At 62.0% G+C, this 16,936-nt stretch overlaps 3 protein-coding genes across 3 annotated transcripts; 1 reads left to right on the top strand and 2 right to left on the bottom strand.

Annotated features, from left to right (window-relative positions):
* The first annotated feature begins 25 nt into the window (after positions 1-25).
* BOLA1 (bolA family member 1) lies at positions 26-1,414 on the top strand. The gene is made up of 2 exons (XM_086866121.1): positions 26-104; positions 717-1,414. Exon 2 carries the CDS (start codon positions 727-729, stop codon positions 1,138-1,140), a length of 414 nt encoding a protein of 137 aa, XP_086722247.1. The 5' UTR covers positions 26-104; positions 717-726; the 3' UTR covers positions 1,141-1,414.
* A 48-nt stretch (positions 1,415-1,462) lies between these two features.
* SV2A (synaptic vesicle glycoprotein 2A) lies at positions 1,463-11,039 on the bottom strand. Its single transcript, XM_086866117.1, has 13 exons — positions 10,560-11,039; positions 7,723-8,445; positions 6,652-6,832; positions 6,389-6,540; positions 6,179-6,312; positions 5,685-5,774; positions 5,372-5,482; positions 5,195-5,283; positions 4,843-5,007; positions 4,611-4,744; positions 4,161-4,364; positions 3,635-3,794; positions 1,463-3,067 (listed from the first exon to the last, which is right to left on the bottom strand). Exons 2-13 carry the CDS (start codon positions 8,300-8,302, stop codon positions 2,884-2,886), a joined length of 2,184 nt encoding a protein of 727 aa, XP_086722243.1. The 5' UTR covers positions 8,303-8,445; positions 10,560-11,039; the 3' UTR covers positions 1,463-2,883.
* Positions 11,040-13,046: 2,007 nt separating this feature from the next.
* Positions 13,047-16,848, bottom strand: SF3B4 (splicing factor 3b subunit 4). Its single transcript, XM_086866120.1, has 6 exons — positions 16,742-16,848; positions 16,210-16,338; positions 15,355-15,897; positions 15,024-15,218; positions 13,924-14,094; positions 13,047-13,511 (listed from the first exon to the last, which is right to left on the bottom strand). Exons 1-6 carry the CDS (start codon positions 16,773-16,775, stop codon positions 13,327-13,329), a joined length of 1,257 nt encoding a protein of 418 aa, XP_086722246.1. The 5' UTR covers positions 16,776-16,848; the 3' UTR covers positions 13,047-13,326.
* Positions 16,849-16,936: the final 88 nt, after the last annotated feature.

The following is a 16,936-nucleotide window of genomic DNA, read 5'->3' as shown; positions in this document are numbered from 1 at the left end:
CCTCCGGGCGCTTCCATAGTTGCACTGTGGGTCACGTGACACCGCTCGGCCGAGATCACGTGACGGCGGTGGGGCGACCCCGGGCGGCGTGACCGGAGCGGGCGGTGAGAACCGGGAACCGGGGAGGGGCCCGAGGGAGATCGGGGGGTCCTGGCCGGCATTGGGGACTATAAGAGGAGCTGCTCGTCCCAGGGGGTGTCCTGTGGAAGAATTGGGGGGTTCCCGACGTGCGTTCCAAGGGGTTAGGGGGGCTCCGGCCGCACCCCCGGCTTGAGGGGGGCCGGGCCCTTCTCTCCTTCTGAGCCTCCTCCCCAGCTGCGAGCCCGAAAGCTCCTCTGGACCCCCCCTGCGACCCTCTCTGCCGTTCCCGGGTCAGGAGCTGGTCCCGCAGGGCTCCCCAGATTCGCCACCCCCAGCATCCCCTCATTCCCCCTTCTGCCGCCCCCAGTAACAGCGACTGACCCGGCAGAGCCGCCTCAACTCACCCCTCCGTGCTGCCCCCCTCCTGCCATCCCCACTTTCCATGTGGGACCCTCCAGAGAGCCTCAGTCTCACTCCCTGCTCCCCCCACTGCCCTCTCCTCGAGCCTCTTCCCCCTTTCAGCTCCCCCAGACCTCCTCCTCAAACTCCTCCGATGCCGGGGCCTCTCCTGGCGGCCGCGGTCGGCCGGGGGAGCCTCTCTCCCTGCAGCCCCCCAACTCACCCGTCTCTTACAGCCCTTCTCCGATGCGTGGTCCCCTCCTGGCGGCCGCTGTGGGGGCCATGGGGGGCGCGGGGGGACCCCTGGCCCGCACCATCCGCGCCAAGCTGACGGCGGCTCTGCAGCCCACTCACCTGGAGGTGCGGGACGACTCCCCCCGCCACGGGGGTCCCCCCGGGGCCGAGACGCATTTCGGGGTGCTGGTTGTAAGCGGGCGCTTCGCGGGACTCCCCCTGCTCCAGCGGCACCGCCTGGTGCACGAGGCGCTGCGGGCAGAGCTGGCCGGGCCCCTGCACGCCCTGCAGGTCATCGCTCGCACCCCCCAGCAGTGGGAGAGTGACCCCCAAGCCCCCCCCGCGCCCCCTTGCCTAGGGGGCTCCAAGAGGGAGCAGCGCCGCGGGGACGGGGAGAAGGAGCAGGAGGCGCCGGGGCAGCAGTGACGGCCCCGGAAGCCCCCCAGGAACAGTTCGGGGCTCCCGGGACCCCCACCCCGGTGTCAGCGCAGCAGATGGAGCCTGGAGTTGGGAGGGGGCAAAAGTCCTGGGGGTGACCCCGCCCCCATCATCCTCTGCCCCAATCCCCGCACCCCATACCACCCCCAGCCCCCTCCAAACAACCTGGACCCACCCCCTTCCTCCCACCCTATGGGGGATTTTTGGGGTGTCCCTCCCATTTAATGTCTGAATCAATTTAAATAAACGTGTTCTGGGCGCAGCTGAGTCTGGAGAACCCTTGGTGGGAGGATTTGGGTAAATTTTGTGCTTTTTTGGGATGTTTTTTCCATTTTAATTAATTTACAAACACCTGAAACTACAGCACGGCACAACAGAGCTACAGGGGGGCCGGGGGGGCCCCAAGGACCAGCTACATCAAGGTGGGGACAAAGCACACGGGGGCTGCTTGGAATGGGAGGGGGCTGCCCGGGGGACAGGGAGGCTCCTGGGTGGCTCTGACCAACCCTGCCCAGCCCTGGGGCTGATCAGGTAGGGGGGCAGAGCATGGAGGACCCCCCCAAACCCCAGGTTTGAGGGGCACAGCACTGGGACCCCCTTGAACCCCAGATTCTTTTCAGGAGGACACAGCACTGGGGAGCCCTTGTACCCTGATTTTTTGGGGGTAGGGGCTGTTTGTGCTTTGCAAACCGCTGGTGGTTTTGGGCCAGGGGGAGGTAAAAGGGGGTACAGGGGAATAGTGTGGAGGGGTTAAAAGGGGATGTGGGGGGGACATGGGTATGCAGGGAGGGAAAGGGGCTGGGAGAAGGAAAAGAGGGTGCAGGGAGCCTCCTGCACCCCCCCTCACCCACACCTGCCTCCCTCTAATAGGGAAAATCCTTTAAAAATCAGTTAAAAATCACTAACTGGCAGTTTTGGGGGTCTTCCACTACTGCACCCCAAATGAGACCAAGGGCTGTGGCTGGGGAAAGCTGTGCTTTGTACCCTGAAAGTTGGGCACCCAGAAGTGGGGGCATCCTGGGGGAAGGGGGGCATGTGCTTTAAGGGGGGGCACCCTAAGATTGTCAGGCAGCCCCAAGGGGATTCTTCACCCTCAACTGCTGCACCCCCCACAGAGACCTGCACCCCAATATCCTGTGCCCCCCCAGGGCATTGCTGAGGCACCCCAAGGGCTCTTGCTCCCCAAAAGGCTGCCCCCTGATGCCCCCCAAATCCATGGGAGTTTGGAGGACCCTGCTGGGTGCCCTCCACAGGGATGGGGAAACTGAGGCACAGAGCCCCCCCCCCCACCCAGAGACTTCATCTTCTTCCTCCTTGGCTTGGCAGGGATTTGGGGGATTTACAGAGATAGGTGGGTTCAGAGAGCCTGTGTCATCCCCCCTCGATGCCAGGGCCCCCCTAAATCCTGTCCCACAGCCCCCCAGGAACGAGCAGCAACTCACATAGGGGGTGACACCAAGAAAAGAAATAGGGGGGCTGAGGAGGTTGAGGGGGGTCAGGGAGTGGGGCTGAGTTTTGGGGGCCAGGGGAAGTTTGAGGTGTTGGGGAGGTTTTGGAGGTACAGAGGGATCTGGGGGGGAGGGGTCCAAGTGCAAATGAAAAAGATCCCAAATGCTCCAAGAAGACGTTTCACAGTGTCTAACGCGACTAATCCCAGGGGCACAAGGGGGGGAAACGCTGGAGTTGGGGGGTGCCCCGGGGAGGGGAGGGTCCCTCTCCCCCAGCCCCCTATCACTGCAGGACCTGCCCCCGTGTCTCGGGCAGTTTGAGGGCCAGGGAGCTGCCGAGGGCCAGCGCGGCTGAGGCAAACAGGATGGGCACGGCCTTGGTGATGCCCACAAAGGACGTGAAGATGCTGATGCCCAGCACAGCCGCCAGCTTGCACAGTGCGTTCAGGAACCCAAACGCTGTCGTTCTGGGGAGGATGAGGAGGGCTGGGGTCAGTGGGGGCACCCCCGGGGGTAGGGGTGGGTACCCAGCCTCGGGGGACACCTGCAGAGGGCAGGTGGTACCCCAAAATAGGCACCTGGAGGCCTGAAACGGGCACCCGGCACTCCAAAATGGGAACTCAAAACCCTTGAATGTGCATCCAGTACCCCAAAAGGAATATCCAGCAGCCCAGGGCTGGCAGGCAGCAGCCAGAAGCAGGTACCAAGCAGGTGGTAACCCACACCTGGCACTCAGCACCCCAAGACCTGTACCCAGCAGCTGGTACCTCAGGTCTTGCACACAGCATCCAAAACTTCCCGACTGGGACTCCACATGCTTCACCCAGAACCCCAAACTCTCCCACCTGGCACCCAAAACACTGCCCCCAGCACCCAAAACCTCCCACTTGACACCCAAAATCCTCCACATCTGGCACCCAGCCCCTAAATCCTCCCACCCTACACCCAAAACCTCACCCCCGGCAATCAAAACCTCTCACCCAGCACCCAAGACCTCACTCCTTGCACTCAAAATCTCTGTTCCAGGCCCGCACCTCTTGTCAGAGGGGTACAGCTCCACGGTGAGCACGTCAAGCGCATTCCAGGAGGCAATGCTGACCCCCCCAAAGAGGCAGAGCAGCGCAATCATGGCAGACTCGCTGTTCCCAAAGGACAGGAAGAAGCAGCTCACGCAGGACATGACACTGGAGCCAGCTGCAGAACACGTGGATGTGTCAGAGCACAGGGAAACAGACAGGAGGTGGGACTGGGAGGGGGGGCTGACAGTCCCAAGAGAGAGGGAGATGGGGTGACCCACCAGGAAGGACAGGGAGGTCCCCAAGAGATAGCAGAGGTGGAGGTGACCAGCAGGTGGGAGGAGGATCAGGAAGGTCCCAAAGGGGTGACGGAGGTGGGGTGACCCACTGGGGTGGTGCCCAAAAGGTGATGGTGATGAATGATGGTGGGAGGTGGGTCAGAAAGATAAAGAGCCTGCTTTGGGCTGGAAGGCACCTCCAGGATCCCCCGCCCCACCCCTGCCAAAGGCAGACCAGGCTGCCCCGAGCCCATCCCATCGCCCACCCAGCATGCGCAGGCGGCCAATCTTGTCCATGAGCAGGGCCGAGACGATGTTTCCAGGGAGCACAGCCAGGGTGCCCAGGAAGCTGACAAAGTAGATCATGTAGGCGTTGTTGTCGTCGCTGAAGTCCAGCTGGCAGCCCTCCTTGTTGTGCAGGAACGTGCTGTTCAGCACCCGGCTGTTGATGAACTTGTACTCAAAGAGATCTGGGGGAAGAGGGGGCCATGGGGTCACCCCATCTCCTTGCAGACCTGCCTGGCCCCTCCCACCTGGGGGGATCCATCACACCCTTACCACCCCAGTGGGTCACATTATCACCCCAGCTCCATCATGCCACTGGGGACTTTTCTGATCCTCCTCCAACCTGGTGGTTCACCCTCATCTCCATCAAAACCCTGGGGCCACCCTGGTGGGTCACCCCCTCCAACCACGTGGAGATCCCATTCTCCCACCTGTGTTGTAGAAGACAGTAGAGATGAAGGTGCAGTTCTTGAAGAAGGTGTTGCTGGAAGTGATGTCCTCGAAGTAACACTCCTCAAAGAGCGAGTCCTCAAACGTCACCGACTTCATTTTCAGCCCGATGAACCTGCACAGGGGGACAGAAGGGAGGCCTCAGATGCCCCCCACTCCTGTGCTGAGTAGCCCCAGGCTCAGCAACGCCACACTCAGCCTCCCCTCACTCACTTGTCATTGAAATACTCCCCGCCACGGTGCACTTGGTTCTCCAGGGTGAAGTTGAAGGTAAAGTGCCGAACCTTCTCACGCGTGAAGAGCTTTGTGCGTGACGCGTACTCAATGCTCTGCAGGTGCTTTATCATGTCCGGGAACCACACGGTGAGCCCATAGTAGCTGCAGAGAATGGAGTGAGTGGGCACCACACACCTGGGGTTCCCAGTGCTGGCCCAGGGCTCCCAGGGCCAGCCTGTGCTACCCCAGTAACGCTTATTCCATCTCATCCCGCTCGGTGCTGCCCCGTCCCGTCCCATCCTGCCCCATCCAGCGCTGTCCATCCCATGCCAGTCCCACCCCGCAGCACCTGAAGGACATGGTGAACCACACCGCCATCATCATTAGTGTCACCCGCCGGTACTCAGGCACAAAGCACTGCTGGAAGTTGCTCCAGACCTGCGGAGGGACATGGGAGGTGACAAGTACATGGGAGGTGACAGGGGGCACATGAGGCACAGGGACCCCTGGGCGGTGCCAGCCTCACCTGCTGGGACAGGTTGAGACATCGCACCAGCCAGCGCCGGTACCATGTCCCGGTGTCTGACTGGATCTCGATGAGCTCATCCTCCCGCTTGATGGTCTTGATGTGGGTGACCTGTGGGTGGGACCGTCTGGGCACACCGGGAAGCACAAGGGGCCTGCCTTGTGCCTCAGTTTCCCCACCTGTTACAGCAGCACTGCATCCCCCGGGTGGTGTTTTTCCCAAAGGTGCGAATTGCACCCTGGCTCCTGGAGGACACCCCACCCTTGCTTGGGGTGCTGGGGACCCCAGGGCTCAGCCCCGGGGGGCTCCTTACCGAGAAGACCCTCTCAGGGTGGCCTTTGGCCCTCATGTTGGTGTCATGGACCTGCTTCAGCACCATCCAGGCCTCGTCGTGCTTCCCATTCTGTGAGGGCAAGCACAGGTCACCCTGGGACAGCCCAGACCTGGGCCCTGACCACCCCATCAGCAGTCCCTGCCTGGGTTCCACCACCCACCTGGGTCCTGCAGCCACCCGGGGATCCCTCCACCATCTTCATCGCCTCCTCAGGGTCCCCCATCCCTCTGGGGTTCCTGGCTGGGTCCCATCATCCACTTGGGGGTTCCTGGCCAGTTCCACCCCTCTCCAAAACCCATCTGGGGCTTCCTCTCCAGGCCTCACCACCCCCGCAAGGGTCCCTGTTGGGGTTGCCCCATCTCTGCCCCACCTGGGGGTCCCTTCCTGGGGACCCTCATGTCCCCCTCCACTCCAGGTCCCTGATGCACTCCAGATTCCCCCCAGGACACAGCCACGGCCTCCCAGACCCCCACCTCAAGGTAGAAGCGCGGGCTCTCGGGCATTGTGGTGAGCGCCCCAATGGCAAAGACCGAGGGGAAGGCGCAGACGAGGACAAAGACCCTCCAGCTGTGGAATTGGTATGCAGAGCCCATCTGGAAGCTCCAGCCTGGACAGGGACAGGACATGGTGGTGGGGCCGAGCCCCGGCGCACCCCCTGTGCGCCACCGGCCCAGGGCTCCTACCGTAGTGGGGGATGATGGCCCAGGCCATAGCAGAAGCGTAGATGCCCCCGATCATCCAGAACATGCAGAGCCAGCTCAGGTGCTCCCCGCGCTTCTCCTGTGCCAGGAACTCCGAGAAGTAGGAGAAGACGATGGGGATGGAGCCGCCGATGCTGGGGATGGAGGGGAGGGAGTGGCATCACCCCCCGCCCCACACCCCAGCACACACAGGGGGGAGTCAGCCCCAGCTCTGGGGGTCCCTCCGCGGCTGGGCCCCCCCTTACCCCACGCCCGAGAGCAGGCGGCAGAAGAGGAAGGTGCCGTAGCCCTGGACGAAGGAGGAGAAGAAGGCGAAGACGCTGTTGACGGAGAGGGAGATGAGGAGGCACTGCCTTCGGCCCAGCCGGTCGGCCAGCCCGCCCCACACGAACGCGCCCACCATCATGCCCAGGTACACGATGAGTCCTGGGGAGGGGGACACACAGCAAGGTCAGGCCCGGGGGACCCAAGGACCTGCACCTTGAGTCACCTGGAGGAGGGAGAGCACCCTTGGCACTTGGGGTGGGGCATAGGCAGAGACCCTCTCCTCGAGACACTGTGTCCCCTTGAAAGGAGGGGACAGAATCCCATGTCAGTGGGTGGTGGAGGTTGTCCCCCTGCTCTGCTCAGGGACTGTGGGACATGGGGGGCAGATGTGCCTCCAGGACCCCCACACCCAGCCCCTCCCCCTGCCCCAAGATTGCCAGATTTCAGGGATGGGGGGCACTGGTACCCCCTGGGATTTCAAGGGGTGTTGGGCTCTGGCAGGCATCACAGAGAAGAGGGAAGCAATCGAACAAAGCCCCCCTTGGCCCCCCAAACCCAGTCTCAGCATCCACTAATTAGCCCAAGTTTCTGAGCTCACTCCCCGTGGCTGCCCCTTGCCATTGCTCATGTGGGGGGGACCAGCGTGGGACTGGGAGAAGGATGGTGGGAGTCCTATGCCCAGAGGGTCCTGCATCCTTCCTTGTCCCCACATCCCTTCCTGGACCCCATACCTCACAGCCTCCTGGCACCCAATTCTTCCTGTGCTCTTCCATAACTCCTATGGCCCTCCACATCACCCTGAGCCCCACCATGTCCCTCTCCACCCCCAACTCCCTGTGTCCCCACCCTCCTGTGCTTCTCTGTCCCCCAACATGTCCTCATGTCCCCCTACGTTCCACATGTCACTCTGTATCCCCATATCCCCCATGGGATTCCCTCCACATCTCACCACACCTCCTGCGTGGAGAGTGCCCCTCCATGTCGCCCTGACCCTCCCCTGTCCATGACTCCCACATGCCCCTACCTGCCCCCCGTGTCCCTCTCCTCACCCAGCATGCCCTTGTTGGAGTCGGAGAGGCACATATCCTTCTCGGCGCTGGGTAGAACAAAGCCCACCACAAAGACCTCGACGCCGTCAGCCATGAGGGCCAGGCCCAGGACAAAGTAGAGGGTCCACTGGAATCGGCCGTGGCCACATTCCTGCAGGATGAGCTCGTACTGCTGCGCCAGCTCCTCCCGGTCTTTCCTCCGCTGCCCCTCGCTGTCGTCAAAAGCGCCGGCGGCCGCCGCGGCCCCCAGGCGCTCCCCCCCCTTCAGCGACTCCTGCCGGGGGATCCCTTGGTACTCGCCCTCGTAGATTTCATCCTCCTCGTCGTGGCCTTCAGTGGCGTCGCTGGACACCCCCTCCTCCTCGTTGGCCCCCTCACTCCCCCGGTAGTAGCCGTCCTGGGGTGCGTAGTCTTCGTCGTCCTCCTCCTCCTCGAAGCGGGAGTAGGAGCGCCGGGTGTACTCGTCCTGCACTCGGTCCATGCCCCGGCTCACCTTCTTGGCCGCGTGCTTCTTCACCTCCTTGGCAATGTCCTTGGCGCCGCGGATGAACGCGGTCCGGTCCCGGAACGATTCGTCCATGGTGCCGGTGGGATGGGACGCGGCGCTGGGGGTGCCGGGGGTCTCTGCGTTGGGGGCTGTGCCCTCAGGCCCGGGGTGCGGGGACAGGGGTGACGGCGCTACCCATCCGTGGAACGGGGTGTGGGAGGACCCTGGACTTGGACCTGGGAAGCCCAGACACAACCAGGGCTGAGATTGAGTGGTAGTGGCCCTGCATTCCACCTTGCGCTTTTCTCCGTCTCAGATGGAAACAGGAGGATTTGGGGACCCCTCGGTGAAGTGGCAGGTGAGTCGCCTCGGGGTGCAGTGGGGGCTGGAGGGGGACAGGCTGAGAGACGCTGGCTCCATGCCCTTCCCCTCACCTGGGGGACTCCAGCTCCCACCATTCACTGGAACCCCCCGGTCCCCCTGGATCCATCCCTTCTGCATTCATCCCAAAGGATAGGGGGAGCTGGGGGGAAACCAGGGGCATGGCTGTCCCTGAGCATCCCCAGTCTATCCCCCTATGACCACGAGCCTCCCGGAAAAACAAGGCCTACAGCAAGTCCGGGCTGAAGCCCCCCATTTCCTCAGTCACCACAGGGAGAATGAAGGGACCTGAGGGCAGGGAGGTCCCCAAACCCTCCCAGTGCCGCCAGTGCCCCAGTTGGACAGTTCAAGGTCTGGTACAGGAGGATCCCTCAGAGGATCCCTTGTGGGGGGGGTCCCTTGAGTGACAGAGACCTGCGCGTGCCGGGCCACGCTCGCTCGCTGCGGAAGCTGCCAGGCAGGATTTGCTGTGGGAGATGCCAGCACCAGCAGATGCTGACCCGGCCAGAGGGGGCTGGGGGTACCACGAGTCTCCTGGGGCCCAGCCCTGGGGTAGGTGAGGGGCATCCAGGTACCTGGTGTCTCCTTATCTGCTTACAAACCAGCGTCCCACCCCCTCTTCCCCAGCCCAGCGTCCCCACACCCACCACACAGAGCCCACAGAGCTCGTGACAGGGATGGACCCGCAGCCCCCCAGCCTGATGCTGCTGCTCCACCCGCAGGGGCTGTCGTGACCCCCCCAAGTGCTATTTTTATCACTGGCGAGGCAGGAAGGAGCTGCGGGCAGAGGGACGCAGCCGGCGACATATCCTCCCCTGCCCAAGCAAGGGGACAGGGCACACAGGGACGCTAAATTTAGCCCTTCGGAAACCCTGGAGGGAGGGGGGCTGCGGCACAGCATAGACCCCCATTCCTGAGCAGAGCCAGGCAGGTGGTTTTACAGGATAAAATGGCAAATACACTCATGTCCTCCCCTCCGACTGGAGGGAGACCCCAGTCCCCTCCCTGGGCATCCCGTGGGCATCCTGAGGCTCCTGGAAGGGGCTCATCCGTGACCAAGGTCATTTTACTCCAGCCAGGCTTGCAGTTCCCTTTGGAACCTCCCAATGTGGGGCCGGCACTCCACAGACCAGGAGGTATTGGGGGCCAGCAGAAGGAATGGGGGAGCAGGGAGAGGCTGGGTGCACAGTGAGGAAGAGGATGGGCTGGGGAGCAAGGTCACTGCTGGCTCTGTGACAGAGAGCGGCCGTACAAACCAGGGAGCCTTGAGGGGCCAAGCCGACACCAGGAGTCGGCACTGGATGAGATCAGGGGTTTGATCCCACAAGAGAGCCAGAAATCCCTCAGACCACAGTCCCTGAAATACAGGAGCCAGGGAGGCCCCCAAAAATGCCCATCTGGGGGCTGAACATGCTGCCGGCCCTGCAACCCCGTCGTGGTATTGGACAGCTCTGGACAAGGTTATCAGATCTGGATCCGTCTCCTCCGGCCACGCATCCAAGTGGAGCCAAGGATTGATGCAACCATGCACACCAAAATCCCCAGGATTCCCACGCTGGGGGTCTGCATCCCCCCTGCAGCCCCCAGCCTCCCTGCGGAATGCCAGGAACATGGCGACAAGGGGGAAGAGTTGGAAATCACTCATGTCCAAGGTCACCCCCCCCCCCCAATACCCCCCCTTCTACCCCTTCCCCAAAACCCCCCGGTTTCCCCCTCCCATCCCTGCGGTGAATTCCCGATCCCCTCCAGCTGCTCTGCGGCCACAGGACGGCGCAGGGGATGACAGGGGCCCCCAAAAACGCACATTCAAAGGCACAGCAGGGCTCCAGAGAAGGTTTTCCAGGACAAAATGGCCACAGCAAGTGGGAAGGGGAAGACGAACCCCGAATCCATCAGCGGCCTTGAGGACACCGATTAACGCCGCGGCGAGGGGGGATGTGGGGTATAAACCCGTTTTGCTCCCCCTTACCTGGCTCAGCCCTCGCCCCACTCCAGCTTCAGCTCCTCCGGCGCCAGCGAGGAGGATCTCCGGCTAGGAAGGATGCTCGGGAAGGGATACGGAGAGGAAAGAGGATGCTCCGGCAGCGACACGGCGCGACAGCAGCTCCCGAGTACCAGCGCTACCGCCGCAGCCTCCGCGGCACACACGGAGCGCTGGGAGAGTCCATCGGCGCAGCCCCGGGAAGGGAGGGATCAACCACGGCACGCGGCGAACCGGGGGGGCTCGGCGGGGGAGGGGGGCTCGCCCCACGGGGGGGGCGATGGAGCTCCCGGGATGCGCTAGCGGAGCTCCCACGGGATCGGGGTTCCCGTGGTGGAGCTGCTGGGATGGACCCGCTCCGCAGGCTGCGGATGGCGGGGAGCGCTGGTGGGATTGGGGCATGAGCCGGTGGCCCCCCCGGATCCCTCGGCGAAGCTCAGCCCACCCCCCCGCCACCGCCCCCGTCACGGCTGAGTCACGGCCTCCGCGGGGCTGGATTGGGATTTTTTTGGGATCAAATCATCCCCGCCTGGGCTGGCCAGACTGGGCCCTGAAGCTACAACACGACACAAAAGCCCCCGATAAATTTTTTTTTGGGGGGGTGGGGGGTAGGGTTAGAGGTACGGCTGGAGTAGGGGGTACGGCTGGAGATGCACATGGCAGGATGGTATGTCCAAACTGACCCCCATTCCCATGAATGTCTTCCTGAGGGCTGGAAACTGGTACCCACAGTTCTCCAACCCCTTGTCCCCAGGGTTATGGGGTGCTGGGTGCTCCTGGGACTGGCTGAGCTCAGACTGGAGGTCCCCACACAGCGAGCAGGACTGGGGGTGCTCCCAGAAGCAAGATCTTCCCTGAGCCCCCTTCACTGAAATGCCAGTGCTCCCAGAGCCCCTTCATCCTGCCTCTCCACGTTCCCAGAGTCCCAACCTTCCCTGAACCCCATTCCTCCTGCAGCCCTGCAATGAGCTGACCTAGTCCCAGCTTCCAGGGTGTCAACCCCAAAGCCTCACAATCTGTCAGGATCCATCAAGGTTAGCACTTTCACCCCTCAGACTGGAGAACAGGGATGGGAACCAGTCTGCACTTGTGGTGCCAGCACAGGGAAGGATTTAGAAACCCAGGAGCTGAGAAGCAATTGTGACATTCATTGTTGGAAAAAAACCTAAAAGGGGGATGGAGTGCAGGACAAGGCTGTCAGTCGAGGAGCATCCCCAGAAAATGGGCTGCACAAGGATCCATCCAGGCTGTGCCCTCTGGAGATCAGGCACCCAGTGAACCCCACCCCAGGGTGCCACCTCCTCAGGCCCCCATGACTCATGTGCCACTGTCACCACAGAGCTCCACATCCCCTGCTTGGCCCAGGGTTTTTTGGTGGATCATCAGAGGGAACAGGCTTGGCAGCAGGACAGAGAATGGCTCCTCCTGTCCCAAGGGCCTCATCTGTATCTGCCATGGGCTGAAACACGGGGAATGGGACAGAGCTGAGGGGAATGCGATAAAAACAGGGGGATGATGGGAGAAAGTGTCGGGGGGAATGGGATAAAACGGGAGGAAAAGGGAGAAAATCGGGGCTGACAAGCAACTACAATCAGAGGAAAGATAGGATGTAACTGGGAATGACAGGGTAACACCAGGGATGACGGGATAAAACCAGGGGTGACAGTGGATAGCTCCAGGGGAGAAGGGAATGATTGTGTCCATGCAGGGAGATTGGCTGCCCTGGGTGGATTCCGGTGGCTTCCATGACTGAGCAGCAGAGAAATGCCATCCTGGGGCTCCCTGGATGCAGACAGGAATCACTGGATTCTTCGGATACTGGAGATCTCTTAAGCCCCTTGGCTCTCAGCACCACAGGGAAGCCTCATTTCCACATATCCCCACCCCTTACACCTAAATCCACTCACTCTACCAATCCACGTGGGATTCTCCCCACGTTCCCAGATGTGAAGGATCAGGAGGGCGTTCCAACCTTGTCCTTCCCTTCCTAGCCCATCCAGACCCTGGGACTTCCTACTTGGATGTAAGGCAAAGCACAGCCTCGGCACAGATGATGCTGGGATGAAGAAGGAAGGAAGCAGCACATTCCCACTTTCCATGTCCCCCCACAAACTCCCAGCTCTTGGAGACTCTGGCACTGCCCAGGGGCAGGAGAAGTTATTTGTGGACCCCTAGCCCTTTGAAGATTTCCCATGGGAATGTTTGACTTTGGCTAAACCTTGGCACCAAAATATTCCACAGCCAAATCTCAGCTCCCTGGATGTGGGCAGCGATGGCTCAAGAACAGAAATCCAGACATTTCTACAGAGCAGTTGAAGAGAGCACACAGCTCTTCCAGGCCTACTGGTGGAGCAGGGATCAGACCATGGACCAGCTCTGCCACTCCTCAGGCCCCAGATCCCTCCAGCCTGGTTCTTCCCAGTGGCCCAAGCAGGGAAGAGACGTCAGCTGGTGACAAACAGCCAGAGCCTCATCCCCAGTCTGAGGACCCTTTTGGCTCCCAGACCCTTTATTTGCAAGTGGGTAGCCACTGCTTTCCATACAAAACCAACACGTCCAGTTAAAAGGAGCTTGGAAAAGCTTCCAGGGGATGAGAAACGGGAGGACGTGGGGAGAGTGAGGAGAATTAACATTATAAAAAGAAATGGGGGGAAAGAAATGGAGAGGGAAGGGAGGAGTAGGGGATGGCCCCAAGCCCTTTGCAGGAGTGGGACTGTGGAAGGCTGAGGATGGGGACCAGAGAGCACCCCACCTCTCAGGGCAGGGGACCCCGCAGGGGCCCGCGGGGAGGGACTCCAGGGGGTCTCTGTGCCGGCCGGGGGGGCAGTGGGACCCTCTGGTAGCCATAGGGGGGGGGCCGGGGGGGCCCATTGTAGCCGTGGGGTGGCATCAGTGGGGGGGGCCCGCGGAGCCCATGGTGCGGCAGCGGCCCAGGATGACCTGTGGGAGACAGGGGGGTCAGCAACAGGGGGGAAAGGACAGAGCCCCCCAAGCCCCCTGGAGGAACAAGGTCCACCGGCCCCAAGCCGCCTCCCAAACTTCCCAGGAGGTGCCCACCACACCCAGGAGTGCCATATCCAGCAGGTGCCCCCAGCTTGGCCAACACCCCCTCTGTTTGAGGGTCCCAGAAATAGGAATTTCTCCCAAGACCCCTGTGGGCACGAAGGGCCTCCAGAACCATCCCAAAGCTGTGGATATCCCAATGGGGGGTTGCAGGGTCCTACGTCACAACGAAGAAACCTTACGAAGACCCCACAGTGGGGCCAGGTCCCCCAGGTCCCCCTTCGTGCCCAGCTGCGCAACCCCTCCTCCCACCCCCAGAGCAGAGGCCCCCCAAACAAGTCCTGCTCACCCATGGGAGATCCAAAGTGTGGCCCCCGAGGGGGGAGCCCCATGGGGGGTGGCCCAGGGTGCGGCATTCCTGGAGGGGGCCGGGGGGGCGGCTGCCCTCCAGAGCCTGGCGGTCCTGGGTGATGCTGGCCCATCCCAGGTGGCCCATGGTGCACCTGCATCGGTGGCATTCCTAGGGGGAGGATGGAGTTAGGGGTGCCGGGAAGCAGCGCCAGGCACCCCCAGACCCCCAGGAACTGAAATTCCATTCCAGCTGGATCTCTGGAAAGCATGGGTGCAGAAGGGCTTCTGCTGCCAAAAAGAGGCTTAAAGAGAAGGGAACACAGAGATTTCTGGCAAGAGAAAAGGGTCTGGATGCAAGTGTGTGGGAAAAGAGATGGGATAGCAAGTGTGTGCAGCCTGGGACAGTGAGCAATCCTCATCCCTGGAGACTCCAGACAAGCTCCCAGAGCAATCTGAAGCTGGAGGCTGCCCTGCTCTGACTGGACCTCCCCCAGACTTCCTTTTTCCCTATTATCCCATTAAAAACAAACAAACAAACAAACAAATTCCTTCCTCCCAAGCCTGGTTTTCCCTGGCCAGGTGTAATTGGCTGTGCTCAGGCCCTGCAGCATCTGTTCCTGGCATGGCCATAGTAGGATCACACAAAGCTCCCTAATTAGGGCAGCTCCAGAGCCACGGGCTCAAACAAATCCCAGAGAATGATTAAATTGCACATTTCACAAAATTTGTGCTTTTGAACCCAGAGGTGAGATGCAGCCACAGCTCCTTCCCAGGACCACAGGGCCAAAATGTGGGGAATCAGGGAAAAAACTGGTTTCATTAAATTATTAATGCCAAAAGTAGCTCCTGCCTTCCTTCTCTGCACCACTGCCTTCCCATGTGCCCGCCTTCTTTCCTTCCCGTGTCCCTGCCTCCCACATCTTCCCAGCTAAAGGCAACTGACACCTCTCCCTGTTCAGGTGCCTCCCAGACAGCAATGACTTCCTAAATTGCCCAAATCCTCCAGCAATCACAACCCCCACTCTGTGACTCAGAAAGATGAGAGGACCCCCCTACCCCCCCCCCCCCCGCAGAAGGAGCCCCGCTCCCGCTCTGTACCTGGGTGGTGCATCCCTCCCGGGGGGAAGGGATGTGGGTGGGGGGGGTGTCCCCCGGCAGGGGCGGCTCCTGAGGGGGGCCCGGGGGCTCCAGCGCCCGGCGGCATCGGCGGCGGGGGCATGGCTGGGGGCATCCCGGGGGGCAGTGCTCCAGGCGGTGGCACCGGCGGTGGGAACGAGCCAGGGGGAGGCAGGCCTGGAACACAGCGGGAAGGTGGGCCAAGGGAAACCATGGCAACAGAAAAACTGGGGAAAGGAGGCGGAAACAGGACAAAACAGCAGGATGCCGGGCCGGCACCTTGAGGCCTGCCCGAGACAGGTCTGCCACCCACCTGGAGGGGTGACCCCAGGCCCCAGCGCAGTGACCACAGGTGTGGGCACGGAGGGGGGCGGGGGGGCGTCTGCGAAGAGCTGGTGGGGCCGGTCGGCCTGGGAGAGGGGGTTCTGAGCCGCCAGCAGCCGCTCAGCCGCTGAGCCGTGCCGCTCGCCCTTGGAGTCCTTCTTGAAGGCGTAGGACACGGTGATGGGGCGGTTGCACAGGTACTGCCCGTTCATGGCCTCAATGGCTGCGTCCGACGCATCGAAGCTGGCAAAGTTGATGAAGGCGTAGCCCTTGGAGTTGCCCGTGTCGGGGTCTCGCATGATCTTGGGGGTCTGCAGGATTACCCCAAAGGCGCTGAAAGTGTCGTAGAGCAGCTTCTCATCGATCTCGGGGTCCAGGTTGCCAATGAAGATGTTGGCGCCCACATCCAGGTTCTTGTTGTGGGCCGAGGCTTTGTTCACCCGGATGGGTTTCCCGTAGAGCTTGATCATGTTCATGATCTTGATGGCATAGTCAGCGTCCTCCTCACTCAGGAACTCCACAAAACCGTACCCTGCAGGACCCCAAAGGGGTTCAGGGGAGGGGCAAGAGACCTCAAAGGCATTTCATTGGGGACCCCAGGAGGACTTCAGGACAGGACGAGATACCCCACACCCCCTCACTTGATTTAAAACTCCAGTTCATTGAAAACCCCATTGAATTATTGATTGAAACCCCCTTTACTTCATTTACACATAATACTTGATTTAGTCCCCACTTAATTTAAACCCTGGGGCCCCCACGCCTCTTGAAGGACAGAGGATGATCCCCCTCTTCCACTCCCACCCCCAGCTCTGGCCCTCGTTGGGATGTGGGAGTTCCTCACCCTGGTGCTGGCCCGTGACCCGGTCCTTGGGCATGTGCGTGTTGACCACCGGCCCGGCCTGCAGAAAGAGCTCCCAGAGCAGGGGCTCGCTGACCTTCTCGTCCAGCCCCCCCACGTACACCGTGGCATCTGCGAGGAACCGAGGTCAGAGCCGAGACAGCCGCGAGGTAACGGGGGCTCGGGGCTGACATCGCTCGAGTCAAATCCCCCGAACCCGAAGCCCGCCCCCGGCAGTCCTTAATCCAGCAGGCGGCCCCCAAGACCCTTTTTCCTTCGGAAGACCAGAACCCAGCGAGGCCCCGAACTCAGCGTGGCCCCCATCCTTGTCGCCAGGGAGCCCAAAATTCCCTCCAGCTCCTTTCCGCGCCTCCAGGATACACCATAACCTCCCCACTCCCACCAGAACCACCCCCGCCTGCGCCCCCCGATGTGTACACCCAAGGTCTCCACAGGACCCCCGCGGTGTCCCCCTCCGCGCCCACAGCGCTGCCCGTATCTCGCCGTGCCCCCGGGCACCCCCCGCCGCTCCCACCCTGATTCCTCTCCGAAATCGGCCCCGCCGCCATCTTATCCCGCTCCGCGCGCGGAGCCGCACGCAGGCACGCAATGCGTGACGTCAGCGCGCAAGCCTCGCGTCCGTGGGACGGGCCGGAAGTGGCGTGTTCGGGGAAGGCGCGGCCGCCATCTTGGGAGGGGCGGGCAGGGGCCGCCGTCCCTCTGTCGGGAC

Source organism: Cyanistes caeruleus, chromosome 30 (genome assembly GCF_971803275.1).
Source record: "Cyanistes caeruleus chromosome 30, bCyaCae1.hap1.1, whole genome shotgun sequence".
NCBI classification, from domain to species: Eukaryota; Metazoa; Chordata; class Aves; order Passeriformes; family Paridae; genus Cyanistes; species Cyanistes caeruleus.
Note: the sequence above shows the minus strand (reverse complement) of the source record. Positions and strands in the feature narration are given on the sequence as shown.

Excerpts from the sequence above, each read along its gene's own strand:
- SF3B4 (XM_086866120.1), bottom strand. The coding sequence starts at position 16,775 with ATGGCGGCGGGGCCGATTTCGGAGAGGAATCAGG. Across the intron at positions 15,898-16,209 it reads GGTCACGGGCCAGCACCAGG|GGTACGGTTTTGTGGAGTTC; the intron begins GTGAGGAACTCC and ends GGGGTCCTGCAG. Across the intron at positions 14,095-15,023 it reads GGGAGGGATGCACCACCCAG|GAATGCCACCGATGCAGGTG; the intron begins GTACAGAGCGGG and ends TCCTCCCCCTAG.
- SV2A (XM_086866117.1), bottom strand. The coding sequence starts at position 8,302 with ATGGACGAATCGTTCCGGGACCGGACCGCGTTCATCCGCGGCGCCAAG. Across the intron at positions 6,833-7,722 it reads CTCCAACAAGGGCATGCTGG|GACTCATCGTGTACCTGGGC; the intron begins GTGAGGAGAGGG and ends CCCCCTCCCCAG. Across the intron at positions 5,775-6,178 it reads GCCCGCGCTTCTACCTTGAG|AATGGGAAGCACGACGAGGC; the intron begins GTGGGGGTCTGG and ends TTGCCCTCACAG.
- BOLA1 (XM_086866121.1), top strand. The coding sequence starts at position 727 with ATGCGTGGTCCCCTCCTGGCGGCCGCTGTGGGGGCCATGGGGGGCGCG.